The sequence below is a fragment of the Bombus bifarius genome, unplaced genomic scaffold, assembly GCF_011952205.1.
Source record: "Bombus bifarius isolate JDL3187 unplaced genomic scaffold, Bbif_JDL3187 scf7180000007977, whole genome shotgun sequence".
Taxonomy (NCBI): Eukaryota; Metazoa; Arthropoda; class Insecta; order Hymenoptera; family Apidae; genus Bombus; species Bombus bifarius.
In genome coordinates, this window is record NW_022884362.1 from 1,333,804 (window position 1) to 1,357,877 (window position 24,074).

Below are 24,074 nucleotides of genomic sequence, written 5' to 3' on the forward strand. Positions count from 1 at the left end.
TAACGGTAATAAAGAATAATTTACTAGCGCAACAAAGCAAATACATATTTTCGTTTAACGAGTTCTCATTTACGCTTATACACATAAATGTATTTTCCATAATTCGATTGTGGAAAATGCGCATAAAAAATTTGCGACCTCAATCGATAATGTTTCAAAAATCGGCGTATTTTCGGTACAATATGATCAAACGATATTACATAATCGGGAATTGTAGTATTTTTGTTACTGCTATAATTTTCATCGAGCCACTGCATTGGATTTGCAAAAAACGTGTCGGCTTCGTCCATATAGCTTACGTTATTGGTAAAATTAGGTTCGCAAGTTAGTATTTTGGTAGATACGTTCGTATGTAAATGACTGTATAAAGGAGTAGCGTGACAAGGAGTGAGAAACAATATGTTGCTATTATCGGTGTTAACAACTTCCTTATGAAGCAGTTTCATTAGATCCAACGATCCACGTTGATGTACTAAACCAAAGTAGAGGCCAGGTAACACGTTGGTTAGTACTAATAGCCCCACAAAAATATTTCTTGCCGTTTTTATAAACTTTGCGTTCAAAGAGAATGTACACGAGGTACATACGTATATGCACATTGGTAAAAGAGGTAATAAAAATCGAAATTCTTTATGGGCCAACAAAGAATAGATACCAAATGTCCAAACTATAACGACTAACATAACTGCTTGACGGTGAAAACTAGATGGATGTTTCGTTACTTGAAAAATACATAATAGAAATAAAACATAATGGCACCCTAAAAGTACCGGTAATCCACACACCATATACCATAATATATGTTGAGTTCCATATAAATCACCGACCTTATAAAGTACGTTTACACGAAAGAATTCCCAAGGAGAAACAGTTAACGTACCGTAATAGTAACTATCCAATAATATCGAACTGAAACAACAGATAATACATATTACACTGTATCGACTTATTAGCGTCAACTTGTTTTCTAAACTTGTACATAAATGATAAAGACATAAAGGCAACCATATAATAACAGCGGTTGGTCTGATCATACATAAAAACCCTACGATCCAGAAATAGTTTATGCTTCTAATATTACTGTCACGCCATGGAAATATCGATAAAGCTATCATGGTGAATGCAGTTTCTAAGGTATTAATCAATGTACGAGTGGCGCAATAATACCAGTACCAGTTTATGCATAAACTATACAGTGCCCATTTATTCTTGGACCACTCGTAGAATTTGTATTCTCCGTAAGCACTGATCATTGCTTGAAGTACTCGAGGTACCGTTGTTAATATTGTTACATAATCCAATGATATCGACGCTAACGCTTGATATATAACGGATAACAAAAATGGATATATGTAACTGCGAATTTTCATGTCCCACTCCCACGTAACATATCCATATCCAAATGCCAAACGATGAGCAACTTCTAATGATTGCCAATATTCATCCGGTACATGCGCGGTTTGAACCACGAAGACAGAAATTAACCTCCATACTACCAAATAAGACAACACTCTTCTTTTCTTCGATATATGCATCTCTTATGTTTTGAAATAGCTCGTTAAATATAAGAATGCCTTTGAATATTGCGCAAAACGTATAACATACCTTAAATAACACCTATAAAAGTACAAAAGAATGATATGTGATAAAAGTCAGATTTTAGGTTAGTTTTTTTAAGGACGATTGATTATTTCATTAGAAGTTGTTACATCGTATCCACTTGTGTTTTCACAAAAGTCCTTCTGCTCTTATTGATATCGTTAATAACAATGTTATAAAAATTACATTTACAACGATATACAATATACAAGTGTTTGCTGTACCGTAACAGGAGGAAATTATTGTCGTTACCTTCGTTTGAAAAATGACAAATTTGCTAATAGCAAACGTATCGCATACAATCATCGATGATTAATTTTATATTTAAATAACAAAATTGTCGTTTATCTGCTGTTTTGAAGTATGTTTCACCATTAAATCGAAGAACGAAAATACGAAATAGTATCCACTAATCGATGCAGATGGCATTTCGTTGACTCCATGTTGTTTCATGAAATCGATTAGTTGAGAGGTCTACGTAGCGATATTTCTTTGAGCAAATGAACTAAAGTCGATAGCATCGTTACGAGAGGTGGTCGATAACCGATCGTGCATCGTTCTTTTCGAAACGAGAAATTGAAGTTCGATATCTGTAAAATAATTCGTCAAACTGCTGCTTTGAGATATCGGAGTATTCGCGGTAAATTTGTTATTCCTTCATAACCATGTTAAAGGGGTGATACGTGAAAAGGATTATGCATCTTTATAAACAGTTGTATTTTAAATTATGCAACGGAGATCTTCCATTTTGACGAGAAGAAACGCTATGAAATACTACTATTGCGAGAAATATCGTTTATGTATATTTTAATAAGTGGAGGATACGACGTGCCGGTACTTATGTATTTTCGTGTGCAATTATGGAAAGTAAACCGATAACATTGTCTAACAACGGAAAATCAGCGACGACAGATGACTCGAAAAGTGAAATGCAAATGGTACTAGCCAAAATGATGGAAGAAAAGTATACTTATACTTATAAAAAATTAGTAGTACCTATGTCAATGAGAAGTATTTACTGGAAATTTTTCGGATTTCCAGCTACAGACGATGGAGATATTCTCACTAAAGTAAAGATCGTTTGCATATTATGTAAAACTCAAATTGCATATAATCGTAACACCAGTAATTTGCGTATGCATTTACAAAATAAACATGCTCAAGAACTTTTAGAACTAGAAGCTACTAATCCGCCACGCAGACAAGTACTTTCTCAGGAAACAAAAGAGAGAAGGGCACAAAAGAAATTGTTAAAGGCAGGTTTAACTTCGGCCCAGCATATTTACACTACCAATGCGGATGGTACTGTCCAAATAGATGGGGATATTCAATTCGTGACTGATCCAAATGTAAGTTTATCCAACATCGAGGACGATATAGCAATTGGTCAACCTTTGCGAGTTATGATTAAGAGTGGTTCTAACATTGGGAGCAATAGTCAAAATGTGGCTTTTCTTATGCCGGAAGATAATTCTATTAATCAGTCGAGTATCGATGGGAAGACTGTATCAGACGCTATAGCAGAATTTATTATTATGGATTTACAATTGCCAGAAGTGGTAGAAGGACGTGGTTTTCAAAGACTAGTTGCAACGTTGCGTTCACCCTGCGAAATCCCTAGTAAAAATAAATTAGAAGAAGAAATAATACCAAAGATTTATGATACCTTCCGTGAATCAGTAGCCACAACTCTATCTTGTATAACGAGTGAAGTAGGTTTGACTATTGAGGAGTGGAGATCAAATTCTGACGAACGATTTGTTACTGTTTCTGTATATTATCAAAACTCTGGTGAACCAGTGTTAGAATGTAAAGTGTTAAGTACTATTCATGCTCCTTTAGATTGGGAGGAATCTCAGTGGGGTAATGCGATAGATTCTTTATTGCTTGATTGGGATCTGAAAATAGAAAGGATAACTGCGGTAGTAGTAGCCACATCCAGGACAGAATTGTTGAATGCTTTGACGAATCGAGGATTAACATTAGTTCCTTGTTTACTTTATACTTTACAAGTGTGTGCTCAAGCTTGTTTTGAAAGCCCAGAAGTTGCTACCATACTAGCAAAATGTAGGGCAGCCATTGGAGCTATTATAAGTCATCCGGCTGCGTCTGCGGCGTTAACTATGCAGGAACAATTATTGGAAGTAAGTAAAAGGATGTTATCGTAAATATGTCATTTATAAAATATATAATAAGTTATTGCTTTATAATGTATTTGATATAATTGTAGTTGGATGAAAATGCTATGTTAATGGATTATCCACCTATATGGACATCGACGTACAACATGCTGGAGCAAATGGTTCTTCGTCGTAATATTGTAACGTCAATTTTAGAAAGCATGGAAGGTATTGATCAAGAGGTAGTCGATTTGACAAATGATCAATGGAAGATCGTAGAGGATCTTGTAAATGTGCTTGAACCATTTAAAGTTACTATTATGACGCTTAGCGAGGAAAAGATACCATTGATATCTTTATTAAAACCACTGCTCTGGCAGCTTGTATCTTCTCATCTTAAAATAAAAGAAAGCGATAGTGAAAAAGCAAAGGCTTTCAAAGAATCTTTATCTGATATGCTTTGCGACAGATACGCAGATTATAACGTTACTCTTTTACTTCAAATTGCAACTACCCTGGATCCAAGGTAATTATACATTATTATTCAGATAATTTTTCTCTAATCTAAATTTCGAAAACCACAATTAATGTTATATGATATATTAGGTTTAAGCAATTACCATATGCTACTGAAGAAGATAAAAATTCAGTAGCGACTGATATAAAAGAAATGTTGACGAAACTAATACAAGAGGAATCTGGAGATAATATAAATATGAAAGTTGAAGAAGAGCCTCTGACTAAGAAAAGTCGTGTATCAGGTAAATGTTTCGACCTATATAATGACATTAATCTTTAAAATCATTGGAAAAGGAAATACATTTTAATTGCATTCAGGCATGGAATTCTTGCTTGGAGGATTATGTTCGATGAAAAGTGGAATGCCTGCAGAAGAAAAGGCAGATCTTGAACTTGTACAATATCATTCTGAATCTACCGCACCACTTGACTACTGCCCTCTTCAATGGTGGGCAAAAATTTCTGCAAAGTGCCCAAATTTAGGCAAATTGGCTTGTAAATACAATTGCGTACCTGCATGTTGCGCACCACCCTGTAGAATTCCGGCAGAAGTGCAAGTTTTATACGACGCTAGGCGAACGGCCTTACCTCCTCATTTAATAGATAAGTTACTCTTCCTTCATGGTAATCATACCGTATGAAGGAAATATTAAGTTTCACTGAAATATAATGTTGATAGATTCTACGTAATTTAAGTTTAAAGTGAGGCTCCTAGGAAAATTTAAATGAAATAATAAACAGAGCTACAAGTCGCTAATTTAAATTAATTTTATTTATACGAGGATAGATTAAAGAGTTTACAGAATCGCAATAACAATAACAAGCGACAACTTCTAGCGGCGATTTCTCAAATTTTTCAATCTCGCCTATGATATATATTTCATTTTTATTTTTATTGAACTATTAGAATCCTATAATATTCTAAAAGTCAAATTTAAAATTGGTGGATCTATAGACATATTTGTTAAACGTTTTACAAAAAGGAAATACACTTATTATCAAAAAAGTCTGACAAACTTCATATTTTGAAATTGCCATCTTGTATTTCAAGTGTAAAAATATTTTGAATGAGAACATTAGAGTGTCATTATGATTTAATGAAATCTGTGTTTTTTTTTTTACGCAAATAAGCCTACCGTAATAGGGCATTATTAATTCTAGAAAAGATTTGGCTATCAAAACAGTTTTATACAAGATTGAAAAATTGAGAGATAACAAAAGTTAAGTAAGTCTCATTTATAGAAATTGATAAGAGATAATAGTTTTCCATTTGCAACAGGTACGATGTATTAATCTTTATAAAAATTCTTAAATGTTATAAAGCATTGAAAATAAAATTTTGATGCTGTAAATATTGCATAAAGATACGAAATTAAATTTTTTGTATTTTTTACAAAGAAAAACTGTTATTACTTAACTTAACATTGAGATGCATGCGTGAAGTGATTAATAAATAATTTATAATGAATTTACTTTTGTATATTAAAGATGTTATGCTGTTATATTGCAAATTTTCTGAAATTTTATAACAATTCTCTTTGCAATTTCTTTCTATTAATAATAATAATGATGGGAATGATCATCTTAACGAATTAATAAATCATTTGATCATTTTCAGCTCTTACCTTTGTCATTAATAGATGAGAATTTCAAAAGATATATTCTTGTGATATTAATTTATATTTTAGAAATACTAATGTAGTACAAACTTAACATTTTATATTATGAGTAATATCTATATTATTAGTACATTTTGTATGTTTATTTGTTTAATGACTTATGAATTATAATTTAGTGTTTAAATGTATGTAATATAGTATTGTATAATATGAGTTATATACATGTATGCTTCGTAAAATGTATAAAATTTTACATTTTATTTTTGTAAAATGTCAAAATAATTGTAAAAAGTACTTTATTAATACTTTTTATACTGTATATAAAATGAATTAGTCTTAAAAATACTTTTAAAAATTGATTGCTATTGTATATTACATTTGTAGCAGATATACTATAGCAGACATAAATATTTTTGAAAAACTCAAATTAGGGTAAAGGGAAATTGTAATATTATTCCACTTAAATTTTGTTTTAGCAATAACTATATTTCGTTGTAGATAAAGTAAAAATATTTACAAGAATTGTAGGACATCTTTTTTTGCTATTATACATTTCTTCTGCTTATCACAGGTGAAAAGCTTTTGTTAGTTTCTTTTGTAACATAAATATTATGACAGGCTGAATTGGCTTTGAATCCACGTTGAACTTTCATAGAATCTTGGATCTGCGATTCTAAGAGATGCCCTTTTATAGAAATAATAGTGTAAAACTGCAACTAAACATGAAATAATTGTAATAATACTATGTACATAAACTTGATTGAAAAGATGTTACCTCCTCTATGTAATGAGTAAAAAACATGAAAATCTTTAGTCCAATAGTATTTGAGAGGTGATGACCAGTGCACTTTAATGTCCCATGTATGTAAACTAATGCTTAATACCATATATATGATACACAATATTAGTGTTACACGAAATTTTGTATATAATAATTGTATTAATCCTATCTGCATGAAAAACATACATTTCTTGCAATATTATTTAAAATATTAGTTTAACTACTTTTAGTGATATTTACCTGAAAAATGTAAGTGGAAAAGAAGTTAACTAGTAAAAGTGTAATAGTCATAATAAGACAAATATCTTGAGCCCTTAAAAACAAAAATTAAATACAATTCAATTGTGTATACTTATTTATCATTTTAAAGATAAAAGCATCACGTACACGTAGAGAATTAATAAATTAATTGGATTCGCTCGGGAGAAAGTAGCAAACGAATTAACAAAAATATCAAAGAATAGTACTAAATATTGTATGATTATAGTGACTAGATATCTCTTAGTATTTATTGTACTCATTTATTACAGAAAAATAATTCACTAATGTACAATAATTCATGAAATCACAATTCTGCATATGACCATATTGTTAGATTCTATAGGTTGCTATGACAACACAAAATAGTACGTAAACGTAAACAATACTGTCTCGCTAAGTGACCGGAATTGTACCTTACCATTTGGCCGTTGTTATCCCCACTATATCTCTCTGTTTTAACTGTATACATATTACTACTATGTTACATGACCGATCTCAGCAGTACGCATGCATTTTGGGTTGATTGTGGAACAGAATGGAGTATCACTGTCTTACTATATCTCTCAATTCATTGTACATTCGTTTTATAAAATTCCTGGCACAGATGTTACCTTGTTAACTGACCAGATTTAATTTGGACCAGCGGCCAATTTACGAGGCAATATTGTATATATTGCACCCAAAAATGATTCATAACGTCTGGCGTAAAATACATTTTTTAGATTTTGTTAAATCTCTTATGAATGTTTACCTCAGGTAGTGTTATAAAATTTGTATCAATTGGATTTAAACTGTATGAATTAAGTGGAAACTCGTGACGTATCAACTGATTAAAAAAAATTACATGTAATTGTGTTCAACATAATGTATCAAATTGTGTTTACATATTGATCAAAATAGATAAATACGTGTTTCGTGTTGCAGGTAATCAGTGAGATAAAAGTAACATTTAATAGAAATTCTGTGAAACAAATAAACGAATGCTCGAAGACAAAAGTATTTGTATACTAAGGTTATATTTTTAACATGAAAATATGTCATGACTGACAAACTAATTACAGTCAATAATTCTTAATATTTGAATTTGAATTATGTTACTGGAGATTATTTGACAATAATTAAATATGGATCCTCAGACTAGTAAACATTTGCATACAAGACAAATTATTGGCATTTTTCCTATATTGGAATTAAATGTCGATGATGTAGATGTTCCTTTAGAAAATCCAACTACAACTTACTTAGATATCTTTTTCCTTGTGTCTTCAATCCTTATGCACATCGTGGATGTGGCAATTGATATCAATCTTGCTGTAAGATATTTATTAGCCAAAAAAATAACATACTTTATATGGACAACTGTTTTTATTCTTTTACCTTCATTTATAAATGTTATAATCAGTAGAAGAATGCAACAACAAGATGACAAGGTGACAAGTTATATTAAGTAGTAACATTGCCAATTAAATTTATAATTCAAATCAATCTTCATTTTAGATAAATGAAACATCAAATGCTTCCAAATTTAAATGTGTACATGCAATGTTAACAAAGAAATTATGTTGCCTTGTACTTGTAGCATTTCAATTAGCACCGGTATTACGTTATTACAGAACCTTGAAATATGCTCTTTATGCGTACAAGTTTGAAAAACAAGGCAATCGTAATGCTCAAAGACGATATTACCTCAAAATGCTGGGAGAAGATCAAGATGTTGCATTATTAAGAGTATCTGAATGTTTCCTTGAAGCTGCACCTCAACAAATTTTACAGTTAACTATATTGTTAAAACATTACCACAGTGATATTAACTTTGAATGTAGATATACTTTTATATCACTAATTTTGTAATTCTAATTAACAATATAAAATTGATATTCATGTTAATTGTAGTTATTCATCAGGTAGCTAGTATTGTTAGCTCCCTTGGAAGTATGGGATGGGCAATGGCTAGTTACCATCGTAGTATTAGATTGGCTCAACAAGATAAACTAAATATCGGTATTACAGGAACTATTCTTCAATTTTTATGGCATTTTTGTACTACAGGTATGTACATTGTCATTATATAAAAAAGTTCATACCTTCATTTGTTAACATCTTTCAGTTTCAAGGATATTGTCACTTAGCGTTGTGGCAAGTATGTGGCCATTATACACGGCCATTGGATGTATTTTTCATTGGATTTGTATGACTATTTGGATTATCGTTGATTCTCGTGGTATATTGGAATTTTGTAGAAATTCTAATCATGCTCCACATTGTTCTCCAAAAATCAAAGAACGCATTTATTCTGTATTATTTTCTATAGTGATTGGTGTAATACATGTATTCATATATCTGAATACAGTGGACGGTAGTACATTTCTTAAACATGTATTCTTTTATATAATTTGTTTTGTTGAAAATATAACAGCAACTGCATTTTGGATATACGCTTCATCGGATGAAGTTAAAAATTCTTGGTACTTTAATGTACTCATTGTTCTTTGTATTGTACCGTTCTTATTAGGTATAACAGCTATGACAGTTTATTATGGCGTTTTTCATCCTTCTTTGAAACATCAGAATTGTGCGAATACACGAGTCTAGATCATTTTTATTCATATTTAATCTATATATGTATTACAAAAGAATCGTACAAATACGTCATTCTTACTAACAATCATTTATTTTTATCAATCATATTTTTTATATTTTTATAAATCTATTTGTACCTGGTATAAATTTCAAAGCTGAAGAAATTATCTGAGTAAATAATTTTGATATTACATCTAGTATATCGTTCATACAATTTTTATTGTATTCTCTACAATTATGTGTGTGTGTGTGTGTGTGTGTGTATCGTATAATGAATTTTATATATAAGTACTTAAAATTCGCAAATATATAAAAATAAAATGACAAGCTCAGAAATTATAACGATATTAGTTTAAGTATTTAGTTAAGTTTTTTGTCATGTGTACACTCTATGTATTTTATACGCTTTTATAATAAATAAAATCAACAATTTCTATGCCTTAAATATTTATGTATTATAAATCTTTTTATATCAGATATTAATTAAAATTTTACACACATGTACACGTACATAGAAAAATGCAAAATATACTTAAAAGCACTCTTGAATATACAATGGTGAAACTATTTCTTAAGCGAATATAAAAATTTATCAAATTTTCAAGTAACTCAAATTTATTTGAAACAACAGCATAAAGTGTTAATCACATAACGCAAATGTTTTTAATCATATTATCTCTTATGTTAATAAATAATAATTTAATTATAAGATTTTCTGCTTACATGGGTGATTTAATTATGTTTAAGTCTAATTGTTCCGCAGTGCTTGTAACTTCAATACTTGGTAATGGCATTACAAAACACATTTTCTACCATTAATTTATAAATAAAAAATTATCTTGTCCTTGACATTAGTATTATAAAGATGGCATTATATAAAATAAAATGTGCTATATAAAATAATTCATTAACAATTAGCAAAGCATATATCTTACATATTAGTATTTCTTCTGGTTATCAATCGACTGGATTCTGTATTACTATAAGTATAAATTCTTTATCCGGAGCCACCATAATTTCATGTTTCTTACTACGAATGCGGAGAAAAGTAAGGTCATTGGTTGGATCCAAATCTCTTACTACAGATCGTGCTTTGTCTGACAGTTGGCTTATTAATCCTGCGTATTGAACTGTCGTAGTGTTATCCAACGTAGATTTAATTGGGATACCTAGATAAGTAAGTTTTTGTTAAGTTTAGTATAATAATTATGTATGGTGTCCATATTAACACACGACACACAGTATACCTTCTGCATTAACTACAATTGTTCCAACCACTCCCTTATGCGATTGAATACGTTTCATAGTTTCTTCTACCTCTTGTGCCTTAGGAAAGATGTGTTATTCTAAAGTATGCGAAGTAACATAATTAGGAGGATATAACTTGTCATAAACCTACCATCTCTTAAACGTATCAATTTATACTATGTGTAATATAGTGTTAATTATAAAATTCGTAATAATAAGTTGTAACGAATTTGGTATTGACAAAACGTCACTTGGATCGTACCGCCCACGATCGTGTATACGACCATGGTACGTTTTCAATGAGATTGTGGCTGCGCGATCACTTTTTGTATCGACCATCAGGTGGTGAAATGATCATCCAATAAGAGTTGCCCACCGAAAGGCATCTCAGCCAATCGTATTCTAATTACTTAAATTTTTAATTTAATTTCGAACTTTCTTTTCTTCGTATATGTATATTTTCTTTGTAAATGATTCTTTAAACTCGAAAGTACTATTGAATTCGTAATATTTGTAATTTCTCTTGTAATTCTTCTAGTTTATTTGCTTATGAAATAAATTATTTGTTACTTGCTATTATCGAACCGAAAGTTGCCAATAATTATATCTCTCCATTTATTCGAAAAGAAATAGAAAATGAATAGTTGACGTGGATAGAATAGCCATGATTTAACGAGTCGATCGCAGCGCTACGGCTAGCGGTTGACTTGCATAGTACACCTTACGGCAACCTCGCTCTCCACCACGGGAGTTGCCAGACCTGTATATACGACCGTGATACAACGCCATGGTTTAAGGCGGGGCAAACAGCGGAAACTCTAAAGTCATATGATCATATGATCGATTTGCGATTCCTTTAGAACACAGACGTCTCTGTTCGTTGCAAAAATGGCCAGTCAGACGCAAGGTATTCAACAGCTTCTGGCAGCCGAGAAAAGAGCAGCAGAGAAAGTCGCAGAAGCTAGAAAACGTGAGTTTCCATTCGAACATTATAAGCTATGTTTCAACACGGATATATTTAAAATCTAACCCGCTGTAATCAATCCTTTTGCGTCCCTTACTTTAAACTGGTATAACTTTTTAAATGCTTAAAAATAATTATTAATTTAATAATTACGAGTAGCTCCGAATGTAAATATAAATTTGACAAATACGTATAGCTGTTGCTTGTTTGGTATTCTTTGATAAAAATTATCTAACCTTTGTCGATATAGCAGGTTATTCGTAGAAATACTTTTCAAAGTTCTTCTAGTTTTTAAATAAAGATCTTAATATTAGGATTAACAAAGTACGAATTGTAAAATGACTTTGTTTTTAGGTAAGGCGCGTAGACTGAAGCAAGCGAAGGAAGAGGCTCAAGATGAAATCGAGAAGTATAGACAAGAACGAGAAAAGCAGTTTCGTGAATTTGAAGCAAAGGTGACTAACTTTAGATACACGGATAATTTCTGTTCCATTTTGATTAAATATATATTATACCGTACTACGAAGAAGTAAGAATCCTTTGATACATTATATACGACATATTTCTGTTATGTATAGCATATGGGTTCGAAAGAAGACGTAGCAGCACGTATAGAAGCCGATACAAAAATAAAAACAGAAGAAATGAATCAAACTGTATCTATGCATAAAGAGAGCGTAAGTTAATATAAAACATATATAGAAGAAGTAACGATATTTTTCATGTTTTACGCAACATTTTTAGTATTTGTATTTTTTATTATACAGGTCGTGCATACAATCTTGGGCTTGGTCTACAACATTAAACCGGAATTGCACAAGAATTATCGCTTAGAAATTTAAGTGAGAAAAATCGTATCGATTAAATATAAATATTGCATCTTACGCTATAAATGTACATTAAATATTTCCTTTTTATCATAATTTGAAACGTACCTATTGCCGTTACGTTGTACTTCTATCTATCTAAATGTATATATCTTTTAATCGTAGATGGCGATATATATTCAAATTACTAGAACTCTTTCTGCAGTTGCTATACGACAATAAATGTAATCGTACCTATGCTGAGCTTTTACCACTGTATCGAAAAGTTTAAGGATTATAATAGTGGTGTCACAGTAGCGCTATAGACATATTAAACAAGTTATCGTCATTGTGATATATCAAGGCCTAGATATATTAGGATGACGCGTAAATGTTAAAGCTTAGGGTGGTGGAAAAATATTGTGCGCCGTTAAGCGTATATCGTTAGATGTCATTCCATGATTCTGCTACATCGAGGACAAAATGCACGTTAGAATATTCTGTACAACTTCCAAAGAATCACAGATAAGCTCCTAAACCGATGTGATTCTCACGACGATGTACATATACATACTATTTGTTTTGTTTGAAAAATTTAAGATTTGTTAAGTTATAGGAGAAAAAGAAGAAGTTATATCTCATGTGTAAACCCTGTCTCTGTATGCTGGTTCATCTGTACAGTATTAATGTTCGAAAATAAAAGCGATGAAAATGTAACTCGTGCTTAAGCTCCTTTATCATCTACCGAATGATAGAGTTTCATGTAGAAACGAAAATTTCGTTATCGCTCAATTTTCTAAGCATAACTATGTAATCTGCATAGTTATTATGTAAAACATGTTTTACATTTATAGTATTTGTAACGCTCGAAATTTGTACATGTTTTATATCGTACGATAGATCAGATATAGATATAACTGATTATAACAAGAGAAAGGGTTGAATAAGAAAATACTTGATCGCGAGACTCGCATCTTGAAAGAAATTTGTACGTACGTCGTAAAGCAAGAAAGCAAAGTTAAAAAATATGCGCGGACCAAGTTTTCGCGTTTGTCGATATATCGGGCGCAGACTCGGGTTGAATAAAAAACTCAATTGCGACGTAATTGGATATTTGTGTTTACGTTTATCAGAATTGGTTAGACATTTAGGTGAATAAGAAAATACCGAGTGGGAGTAGAGAGGAGAGGAGAGGTGGATGAGTGGGGAATCAGCGTGGAATCAGCTGTATAAACCTAACCTTCCCCTTTCATCGTAGGACGTAGGAGATGGTAGTCTCAGACAGCAGTTGGTTGGGCGCGCGTAGTGCGTGTGTGTAGTGTCCGTTGACAACACTAGCGCCAGTCTATAGACATCGAGAGGTGATTCGATTTTGTGAACTAATGCTGGCAACGTGAAGCGGTCAGTACGTGTGCCATTCTGCACCGAGAAATGGAAACCAACGAGACTCGTTCGAGTAATACGAGCGCGAACACGTTGCCGATGTTCGAAGTGTGTAAAGATGCAGTGACAGCTGTGCACGTTTACGCGTTTTAAATCTGTTATGATTGAGAAGATGACGAGTAAAGCCGGACGCCGACCAGCTGCGAGTCCGAGGAAGAGGTATTATATCATCGTCATCATCGCCATCATCATCATCATCACCACCATCATCATCGCCATCGCCATCATCACCACCATCATCATCATCATCACCATCATCATCATCACCACCATCCCGCCATCATCATCATCACCACCATCATCATCATCATCATCATCATCATCACCACCATCATCATCATCATCATCACCACCATCACATCATCATCATCATCACACCACCCATCATCATCATCGCTCATCACCATCATCACATCATCATCATCATCATCATCATCATCATCATCATCATCATCACCATCGCCACCATCATCACCATCATCATCATCATCGTCGTCGTCGTCGTCGTCGCCGTCGTCGCCGTCATCCTCGCCGTCGCCGTCGTTATCGCCGTCGCCGTCGTCACACGTGCCGAAACTTGTGTGAACGTGCGTTTTGGTTTGTTGGTTTGTTTCATCGAAACCGTGTTACAAGTTTTACCAAGCGAAACGGTGCGGGTGTACGAACCTCTTTGGATACAACTTAACAAGATGTGGTGTCTCGTTAGTCAAGCAAACTCCGTCATCCTCGAAGTGCAAGTCGATCCCAAAGCCATTGGTCAGGTGTGTCTCGAGAAAGTGAGTCATTTTACTATTGTTGCATTTTTTATTTGTTTACCTTATTCCTTTGTCAGAGCATATATTCGTCCGTCCGTTGCATCTTTTGTAACGTCGATTTACCGCGTTTTTACGCTTCTCCGAGAAATCGAATGAAACGACGATTTGAAAGAATTTGGAAAATTTGAAGGTTGAACGATCGACACGAAAGATTGCGAGGCGACGCGAACGATTCGATAAAGACGAATCGCGTACGTTAAAGTCTGCTCTAGGTTTTTACACGATTTTTGGTTAGCTTCGATCGCTAAAGATCGGATATAAAAATGCGCTTAAACACGGTAGTACGAAACAATTAAGTTAGAATGCAGCTTTGTTCGAACGTGACGCGTAAACGGCGTGTTGTCGTCATTGTAAACAAAGAGAACGTTCCTCGAATATACATGCGTGTACGGTGGATCGATTTCTTAGCAAAAGTACGTTAAACTTGCGTCGAAAATAGAAATTTTAGCGTTCGGTCCGATCGAGCGATCTCGAGCGAGAAACGGAGGCGGAGAATCTCGACGCCGGATAAATGTGCTATACGCGTAAAGGATAAGAATGTTAAATGTATGCGGAAAGTGGCGGGTCGTGAAATGTAAAAAGCATATTCGGTTTGAGGAAAGACGGTGGTGGTGGATTGCCACGGCTGAATCATGCTCACGTGCGCAACGAATGCCCATAAAACGTTCGGCCACTTGCTCCAGCAATTTGAAATTTCAGGCCTATACCGGCGTGCAAGGTATCTTGTTTCTACGGGGAATTTATTAGCGCGCCGTAATTTTAGATCGTGGGCAGGGGATGAGCGTGCCTTACGATCGTATTTATTATCGAGACGCGGTGACCTCACGCGACAACCTCGGCGGCGGCTGTATCACCAGTAGTAACGTCTCGTTTATTCTTTGGGGTATAACTTTATTTATAGATGCGAGACGCATCGGTTTGCGTGTAGCACAGCTTGATTGCACGTATGCAAACAGATAAGACTACCACCGAGCTAACAGCCTTGATCCTCTTGCTCTCTGCTCGTTCCGTCTACCCCGCACGTTCTCTTTTCGTATTTCTTTTCTCGCTTTACCCAACGATACCTGGATCGTTGGTATCAAAATAACCGTGATCAGTTTATAGAAACCTTTGCTCGTGTTAAACACCCCTTCTGCCGATCGAGGCAGAGCAAGGTTTACCTGGCGGCGTTGCACTGGCCGCTGTTGCTAACCGTTTTCCATAGGTTTCCGATAAAATCGTAGGGGTGGAACGAGTAGAGAAAGAACTCTCGCTACTTCGTCTACAGAAACACGGAAATAACTCGGAAGCTTAGGAGAGGAAGCGAGCAGGCTGCTGTCGCGCGCAAACAAACACGCTACACGTGAATGCGGCTTCCCAGCGACATGTTTACTTCTAATACGAATCGGTGCAGAGCACTCGACGATGATTACGGTGTAACCAAGTGGGTCAAAGCCTAACTAGGTCGCAATTTCACCGAGCATCGTATTATTCGATGCTCGGTATGTGTACGCTTATTGACGAAATAAATTTTCGTGGATCGTTGAACCTACGTATTTTCCATTGGACGTATTCGTTCGTATAGTTACCGTTAGATTTACTATCAGACTGCTATTGTTTAAGTTACGACTCTCACGGCTGAGTTAGAAATACCGTTCTTCTCGACCACTTTTCTTCGATTACCGTCGATCGAGAGGAAGAGAAACGTTGGAAGGCGGCACGCATCGAAGACCGTGTTGGGAACGACCAAGGAGGTAGCAAGCTCGTTCATCACTAACCGACGGCCCTAAATGTTTCCTTTGTGGGTTTTAAAAGTTTTAGCAATGGCCGTGTTCATGCCCCGGATGTGTTTCATCGATTGTTTTATAGCTGTACGGACCTGCGGGACTCGTCTCTCTTTTATCATCCAGGCTACCTCGTCGTTACTCTTTTCTTCGTTCGTTCGTTCGTTCGTTGGTTCGTTCGTTGGTTCGTTGGTTCGTTCTCTAGGGACCATGGAAAAAGGTACCGTTCCGATGTAGCGGTTCGATCGAACGGTTCCTTGTCGAATTCTAATCTCTCGTTATTTTCGTTGCCTACGTTACAACACGGTGTTGCGAGAACGCGGTTGCACGTAGCAACGACTCGATAAACTTCGCGTCTTGCGTCGTAGGCAGATTTTTCCGTGCGCGTTCGAACGATTTTGTTTGGAAAAAGAAGAGGCGGCGCGCAACAAAGCGCGACAAAGCCTCTTTCCAGCTATAATACTCGGTCGCCGTTCAACGGCCGTTGAATAAGGCAATATCCCGAGGCTTTATCGTGCCCGTTTTGCACGAACAACCAGGGCCTGTTATTACATCGGAAAATTGCCGGACCTGCGTTTTCTCCTCTTTCGCTCTTCGCGTTCTTCCTTTTTTCCAGTGTTTGACAAAGTTCGCTTTCAAATAGGTCCGTTCGCTCTTTTCATTTTCCTTCCTTTAATCTCGTTAGGCGCTATTTAGCAGTCGCTAGATGGATACCTTCGGCCGGAAAAGGAAAGGTCGGATCGTTTCTATATCCTGATTACTTTTATGCAAATTTCAAACGTTCGTCTGTCTCGTCTCCTTTCTTCTTTCCTCTCCTCCCTCTTCTTCTTGTCTCGTTCTTTTACGTAGCGCGATTATGCGACAAGTTGGTTGCGCAACAACGCAACCTATACGTACGTAATTACACGTTGTCACGTATCGTAACGCGCGATAGAGACGCATTTCGTCGTTATCGCCGTGTCCATCGTGATTCGCGAATTCGCAAATTCCTCGCTTCGGCGGCCGACCACGGATTCGCAAACGTTCTTTCCGTCTGCTCGATCGATAAATCAAGCGATCGACGTCGCGTGACTTTTTTATCTGCCTTCGAACTCGAGGTGTTTCGCACACGACGATACTCGACGCGAAATATCGCGAGCATTCCGAGTCCAGACAGACGTCCCAGACGTCACGGACATCAAGGTACGCGTTCGTCGAGAGCGGCGATTAAATTCTTGGTACAACGGCGTGCGAACGAAAGCAAGCCGATCGAATACCATCGAATTTCTCTTAAAAAATACCTGCGTGTGTCGCGTTTCTGGCGGCGGTTACATTTCTCGTCGTTACCGGTGCATAAAAATACACTGGCGTGTATACGGGTGTTGTTAAGGTGAAAAAAGTTAGCGAGGAAAAACGTCGGGTTTCGTGTTCTTTGAACGCACGCCCGGGCGTACGTATACGACTTTAGACGGGAATTAACAAGAACGAATTAACCAGAAAAATCAGCTGCGGATCCTTGTCGAGGATGGGAACGATCCGGAGATACGAAAGTCTTTCTCTCCTTTCTCTTGGTGCAGCGTATACGACTCTATCGAGGCGAAACGTTCGAGCGAATTTGCGGTTCGGAGAGAAGACGACGAGGGAAATTTCAAACGTCGAACGTTGCTCGATCGTAGGTCGAAAGAGAAAAACTGGACGATATCTGGTAATATTCGAGAGTACGGTTTCCACGGGAGACATTAGACACAGCGATTGGCTCGTTGGCGATTCGGCGCGGAAATTGGGTGAAATACACGTTCAGAACAGAGCTTGAGAGCACGTGACAGCCGGAAATGAAATCTTCGTCACCTAGAACCGCACAGCATTCTTGTAGCTCCGTAACGTTCATCGATAAAACGCGTTGTGTCGGCCAGGTATCTGTATCCTCGGCCACGAGTACGAAATATTTTCCTTTTATCTCTTCCAGCGATACGGTTCGTATCCGTCGACGAATTGCAGGGTATCGCGTTTGCGAGAAGCGGACGGAACGGCTCTGGAAGCGTCTTTTTCGCGACAGTCGGGTCGAAACGAAGAGTTTAGGCAGAAAACGAGAAGGTGCGTTTCCGCCGATTCGAAGCTAGGCTGGATTATGCGCTTATGCGCACTTTGCGCTCTTAAATCGAACCCTCCCCGCGCATTCTTTACTCGTTTTGTCGACAACCGGCGAATCGCGTCGTGACTGTTGCAATATGCGGTCGTTGGAAAATAACGCTGACGTTGGACGCGGTGCCTGGTACAGTGCTAGAAGTAGGCTGTGTATCTCTTGATCTCGCGATCGAAGGACAACCTTCGAGGACAACCAAGCATGAAACTTCGATATTCGGTAAATTACCGAAGCTGTCGGTGGACCGCGTCGAGCAAAATCCAGCCGAGAGAGCAAAGTTTGGAAAACAGCAGAGGCAACGACAGAACTTTAAAAGTCGCTTATGCGGCCGAGTTTGCCGAACGAACGGTCGAACCGTCTTCCTCTTAAGCGTGGAACGAATCCAAATTTCGCGATCCAGGATTGCCCGTTTATCGCAGTGGTCGCCAACACGCAACCCGCTTCCCGCATGGCGATAACGTATCTCTGCCGCGTAGATCGCAGATCTCGAGTAGAATTCCAAGCGGCGTTAGGGAACGCGTTACGGAGTATCTCGACGATCGTCGTTCATCCTTCGTCGCGCGGACGACTATTCATCCGGGCGAAACAGAGATAGGGTGCTCTGTTTCAAATTAAACGGGCGCAAAATCGTAACGTTGTTCGTCCGCGATAGCTTCGCTCGGCTCTCGTTACGTACGTGCGAGTATCTCGGACGAGCGAAATCTTTAATTCCGACGATCGAAGTTCGTGCCTGGAATACAGCTGTTTACCGGATCGACCAAGTTACGACACACGCCAGTTACGAAATCGCGTTGCGAAATTTGCTCGGGGAGAGGAAAAGGTGACGAAGAGTCGTAGGAGAGCGATCGATTCCCGTAGGTGTTTCGCTGCGAGTTACTACAAATTGCCACGCGCTGGCTATACGGCCGCATATACGTGTTTCCATAAGACGAAACGAAACCGTATTGCACGGTTTTGCCGGTTATTTTTCGCCTTCGATGTGTCCTGCTTCGCGTTCTCTTCCGGCGGATGTTTTCGCCGTATCGCGTCCACCGTGTCGTCGATCGCGTTGGTATTCCGTCGTATCCATCGACGCGATCGCTCCAACAACGATAGTTTGGCTTTTGCTGAGAAACGGTCGATGCGATGAAGGACGATGCGACGTCGTATCGACGGTGACGATTGCGGAGTTGGCTGCGCGGATTTTCTTCTCGGATTAGTTGATCAGTTAGACGGAGTCGTCGTTCGTCCTGGAATTGTAGCCGCCGACTGGGACGTCGCGTTCGGAACGATCGGCGAATCGTCGTAACGCGAAAAAGCCGAGCAGGTACTTCGTTTCTTTTCTCTCTAGAACCGATAGCGACGACAAAAATACACGAGCGAGTATCGCCTTTCAACGCGAATTACCTACGCAATCGCGTGGCTCTGCAAATGGGTCGTACTTACGCCGTATGCGCTACTTTCCGCACTGGCGATATTCCAGGCGCCGCGTCGCAGAGGATAGTTCTCAGCCTCGATGCAAAGTACGACAGAGACAAACGATGACATATCCGTTTATAAGGCGCGAGTACCGCGCAGCCGTTCCTTCGATCCTCCATCGAAAATATAATTTGCCGAAAGCCAACGACGATTCGCTATTTCCGCCGAACCGCGTTCGCGTTGAATATTTCGAAACGATGGACGCGCGTTTCGTTTTCCCCGGAAATTTGGATCTTGGGAGATGTTCGACGGGCGGTTCGTTTTACGGTAAACGTAACGTAAATTCACGCAGATTTTCCTGCGGATGTAAACGCAACGTTACGCGCGTTTACGTACGCGAATCGGTATCGTTCGCGGCCTGCCCGGGCATCTGGCGAAACTGCGTTTGCGATTACGCCGCTGGAATTAAATGGCGGACGGCCGGAATCGTGTCGCGGTACGTACGTGTTATTGAGAAAGAAAGGAATACAAGCGAATAACAAAGTAGATGAAACGTTATCTCCCCAGAGCTTAGGATGTGCGATAAAGGTGGAACGACGATGTATTCGCGCGTGTCAACTGCTACAGCGTGTTCGTTCGATCGGGCATATGGTCGCTTTCAAGGCGCGGACGTCCAAAGGGAACGAATCGCTGTACCCTTTGCGACGGTTGAATCTTGTGACGCGATTTATTTAAATTAGCTGTAGCCCGACTTCCTGCTTGGCACTCCGTCGGACCAACTCGCACGCCATTGGACAGGCGCGTGAAGACGCTTCTCTGCCTATTTGCACAGACCCTGCGCCGCAAGCAAGTGCGTACGTGGTAACGAAGGATCGCTGATCGTTCGAGTGACGTTACAGTCTCCTTTGTACAGGACGTTACGATACGACAAAGGAGACGAAGAACGCGTTTCGACGTTTCGATCGTCTCGTTGTCGCGACGAATACAAAGAACGGAAAGAAATCTCGATTTGCGTCTGTGTTCCTGCAGCGAGCGGGATTCCTTTGATCTTAACGCGCGATACGTCCGTTTTATTTCCCTGCCAATCGATATTTAACGACACGTGTCGTCGATGGAAACGTAGGTATTTCCTGTGTAGAATGGCAACGGACGTAGCAGGGCGACAAAAGACGTTATGCGTTTCGCGTCGTATGAATATACGAATAGGTTGGGCATAAATAATTCATACGTGGCAGAGGTTAATGAACAGCATTCACGAATTCGCTATGTAAATATAAATCGCAAGGCCCGTTTCTCGTAATTGTAAATATCCTGCATCCTGTTCGCGAATCTTTCCTTACTTTTCCGATCGGACGACATTTTTAACCGCCACACTTTACTTTCGAACGTATCTAATATCGAAATCCGTCTATTCGAACGAGAGAAGCTCGCAACGCGCGATGTAGCTAACGTACTTGTTATGTACGCGAAGTTTGCTCGCCACGACTTTGAAATTGCCAGCGAAATGTTTTCGCTTTCCACGTTGAACGACGATAACCCGCGACGTAGCGACTTTTCGCGCGATTGCCTGTCGGATTTATCGGTATCTCGAACGGGGCCGCGATTTGACAAGGACAAGGAGCCCGAGAAACGGGTTTCCGTGTCGTCGGATGGTGCTCGATCGTTAGGTCGATGTACGAGCCGTTCGATGGAGCGGGTCTTTGTTCGCAACGCGTAAGTTTTCGTCGTAGACGAAGATCGGAACGTCGCTTGACGCGGAATGGAACGCGCAAGTTCATCGCGAAGTAAGAAACAAAGGGTACGGTGCATCGTACGATACGGTATCCGTTTTATGTATCGGCGTAATCAAGGTGTACGTCGTACGCGTAACAGCTAAACGCGAGTTGCGCGTTCCTCGAGGACGAGCAAGTAGAAATCGAACTGGTTTACGCGTAGTACGTCAGCCGGCAAACGCCGAGGTTATCAAAACACCGGGATTTCGTATATATACGTCGGATTAAGGTCGGAATCGACCTTAGGGCGTTCGACGAACCTTTGCTCGAATTTACCATCGCGGATATAGCTGATGTTTACCGGTACAAAGCAGATGTTCAAGAAGGTACAGAGAAAGAATAGCAACGCGCACAAACCGGCTGGCAGCGGAAACGGTCGGCGCATCAAACGTAAAAAGAAGATTAAAAAGGAAACACCCAACGGATCTCACAAAGGACATAACCTAACGAACAAACACTCACCATGCTAAAGAAATAAATCAATCAAATTCGAAGATGGTATCCCACTGGGGGTAGCCATCCACGTGTTATATTATTATACCGCTAAGCTATAATATTTTACCAAATGTCCTACTGGACAAATTGTAAAATGTAAATAAATAAAAAAGAAGAAAAAACCGGTACAAATGTGGGTACTACAAGAGGCTACGAGCAATAGCGGCGATATGATGGTCGAGATGCCGATGACAACGAATCCACGGTTCACGGGATGACGAGCGCCAACGTAATACACGATTCGGATAACTCTCTCGATAACTCGATCGGCAATTCGCCCAACGACTAACTAACTAACTAACTAACTAACTAACTCGTAATCCAAATGAAACTGCCCTTATACAGTCCTTTTGCCACTCCTTGGATCAATCTTCGTTTTTGAGGAGAACTGCACGACTATTTTCTACTTCCGTTATTACACGCCCCTCCCGTGACCGTGGGTGACACATTATGTCACCTCGAGCCCAAACCCATCGTCATAAGCCTTAAGTGCCCGCGTAACTATTTCTTCGTTTATTGCTTAAACGTCGTTGTCGCAAACATCTGGATCGGGGTATTGGGTTTTTCCGAACGTTCCAAAGAAAGGGGTCCCGATGTCCTTTCATCTCCGACATATATGTCGGATCTTCCCGTCATCGGGACTTCCCGTCTGGAATGTTGGGAAAAACACCAATACCCTAGTCCAGACTTTTACTATAGCTACACTTGAGTAATAAAAATAAGAAATAGTTTCAACGTTCCAAGCTGGCTTCACGACGATGGGTTTGGGCTCGAAGCGACATAGCGGGTCGCTGGACGTAGCCACGGTCACGGGAGGGACGCGTACCTGACAGAGATATGGAATGATTGTACGGCTCTCCTTAAAAACAAAGATCGATCCGAGAGGTGGAGACGGGAGTATATAAGGGCAGTTCCACTTGGATTTGGGGTTGGAGTTCGTGCAGATAAATTTACTTGTACGTGGAGTCATACGTGTATCACATCGTATTCGTCATCCCGTGGACCATGGATTCATTGTCATCGACATCCCGACCATCCGATCGCCGCTATTACTTGTAGCCTCTTGTGGTGTCCACGTTTGTACCAATAAATATCAGCTATATCCGCGATGGTGAATTTGAGCGAAGGTTCTTCGCACGCCCCAAAAGTCCAACCCTGATCCGACATATACGATGTAGTATCGGGGAAAAGGGCCTAAGAAACATCGAGTTAACCATGGACGACGTCGCGAGAGCCGAGGCGCTGTCGGGTCTATCAACGTGTCCTCGGTCTTTTCAAGTGCATAATTTCGTAGAAAAGACCTACCTGACCCTGGCTACGAGCGTCTGCGGAACACGTGTGCGGTGGGCCTAGCAAAAGACGAAAGAGACGCTACAACGGTCAGAATGCGAGTTGAGAAGCGCAGTGTGAGTCCAGAGATCACGGAGTGCGAATCGACGTACGACGATATCGTAGTCGGTCCTGTTGTTATCGAGTATCGCTTATTAAACTACGCTAAACTCTAAATATAGCATCGTTACTTGTCCTTACTCTAAGAATCCATACGTTGCTACATATATTTGCCGAGTTAACGAGCCCGAATGACCTTCGACTCTTGACTCTCCGGTCTGGCCCTTTTTATTCGGTACATCGGCGTACAACCTGCCAGTTAAATTACTTATCGTTAGCACGGATCGATGATGCACGTACGCTTCTTGCGACGTAACGCAGTATCTTTTCAGCGAGCTTCGAGCAAAGTCTCGCCAGCAACTTTACCGCCTAGCTCTTAT

At 38.6% G+C, this 24,074-nt stretch overlaps 7 protein-coding genes across 8 annotated transcripts in view; 4 read left to right on the top strand and 3 right to left on the bottom strand.

Annotated features, from left to right (window-relative positions):
- Positions 1–2,040, bottom strand: LOC117204168 (GPI mannosyltransferase 3). The gene is made up of 2 exons (XM_033441328.1): positions 1,852–2,040; positions 1–1,617 (listed from the first exon to the last, which is right to left on the bottom strand). The coding sequence occupies exon 2, from the start codon at positions 1,533–1,535 to the stop codon at positions 66–68; it is 1,470 nt and encodes a 489-aa protein (XP_033297219.1). The 5' UTR covers positions 1,536–1,617; positions 1,852–2,040; the 3' UTR covers positions 1–65.
- Positions 2,041–2,079: 39 nt separating this feature from the next.
- On the top strand, positions 2,080–5,711 carry LOC117204156 (zinc finger BED domain-containing protein 1-like). 2 transcript variants are annotated; one of them, XM_033441309.1, is made up of 5 exons: positions 2,080–2,537; positions 2,641–3,743; positions 3,830–4,245; positions 4,326–4,480; positions 4,557–5,711. In XM_033441309.1, the coding sequence occupies exons 2-5, from the start codon at positions 2,736–2,738 to the stop codon at positions 4,877–4,879; spliced, it is 1,902 nt and encodes a 633-aa protein (XP_033297200.1). In that variant the 5' UTR covers positions 2,080–2,537; positions 2,641–2,735; the 3' UTR covers positions 4,880–5,711. The 2 variants fall into 2 exon arrangements, with proteins under 2 accessions (XP_033297200.1, XP_033297199.1); XM_033441308.1 differs by having other exon boundaries at positions 2,080–3,743; positions 4,557–5,710.
- A 412-nt stretch (positions 5,712–6,123) lies between these two features.
- Positions 6,124–7,327, bottom strand: LOC117204186 (transmembrane protein 138). The gene is made up of 4 exons (XM_033441365.1): positions 7,026–7,327; positions 6,879–6,951; positions 6,633–6,807; positions 6,124–6,573 (listed from the first exon to the last, which is right to left on the bottom strand). Exons 1-4 carry the CDS (start codon positions 7,157–7,159, stop codon positions 6,467–6,469), a joined length of 489 nt encoding a protein of 162 aa, XP_033297256.1. The 5' UTR covers positions 7,160–7,327; the 3' UTR covers positions 6,124–6,466.
- Positions 7,328–7,329: 2 nt separating this feature from the next.
- On the top strand, positions 7,330–9,726 carry LOC117204174 (XK-related protein 6-like). The gene is made up of 5 exons (XM_033441342.1): positions 7,330–7,745; positions 7,824–8,329; positions 8,397–8,718; positions 8,793–8,948; positions 9,007–9,726. The coding sequence occupies exons 2-5, from the start codon at positions 8,024–8,026 to the stop codon at positions 9,489–9,491; spliced, it is 1,269 nt and encodes a 422-aa protein (XP_033297233.1). The 5' UTR covers positions 7,330–7,745; positions 7,824–8,023; the 3' UTR covers positions 9,492–9,726.
- Positions 9,727–10,090: 364 nt separating this feature from the next.
- Positions 10,091–11,198, bottom strand: LOC117204189 (dynein light chain roadblock-type 2). The gene is made up of 3 exons (XM_033441368.1): positions 10,879–11,198; positions 10,727–10,805; positions 10,091–10,648 (listed from the first exon to the last, which is right to left on the bottom strand). The coding sequence occupies exons 1-3, from the start codon at positions 10,879–10,881 to the stop codon at positions 10,437–10,439; spliced, it is 294 nt and encodes a 97-aa protein (XP_033297259.1). The 5' UTR covers positions 10,882–11,198; the 3' UTR covers positions 10,091–10,436.
- A 277-nt stretch (positions 11,199–11,475) lies between these two features.
- LOC117204188 (V-type proton ATPase subunit G) lies at positions 11,476–13,214 on the top strand. Its single transcript, XM_033441367.1, has 4 exons — positions 11,476–11,697; positions 12,046–12,146; positions 12,270–12,368; positions 12,459–13,214. Exons 1-4 carry the CDS (start codon positions 11,616–11,618, stop codon positions 12,531–12,533), a joined length of 357 nt encoding a protein of 118 aa, XP_033297258.1. The 5' UTR covers positions 11,476–11,615; the 3' UTR covers positions 12,534–13,214.
- Positions 13,215–14,535: 1,321 nt separating this feature from the next.
- The window catches only part of LOC117204170 (E3 ubiquitin-protein ligase MYLIP), a 39,451-nt gene continuing 29,912 nt past the window's right edge, over positions 14,536–24,074 (top strand). The window contains exon 1 of the mRNA XM_033441332.1: positions 14,536–14,716. Coding sequence (XP_033297223.1) covers positions 14,630–14,716 — 87 coding nt within the window. The 5' untranslated portion in view covers positions 14,536–14,629. The remainder of the gene's footprint in view (positions 14,717–24,074) is intronic.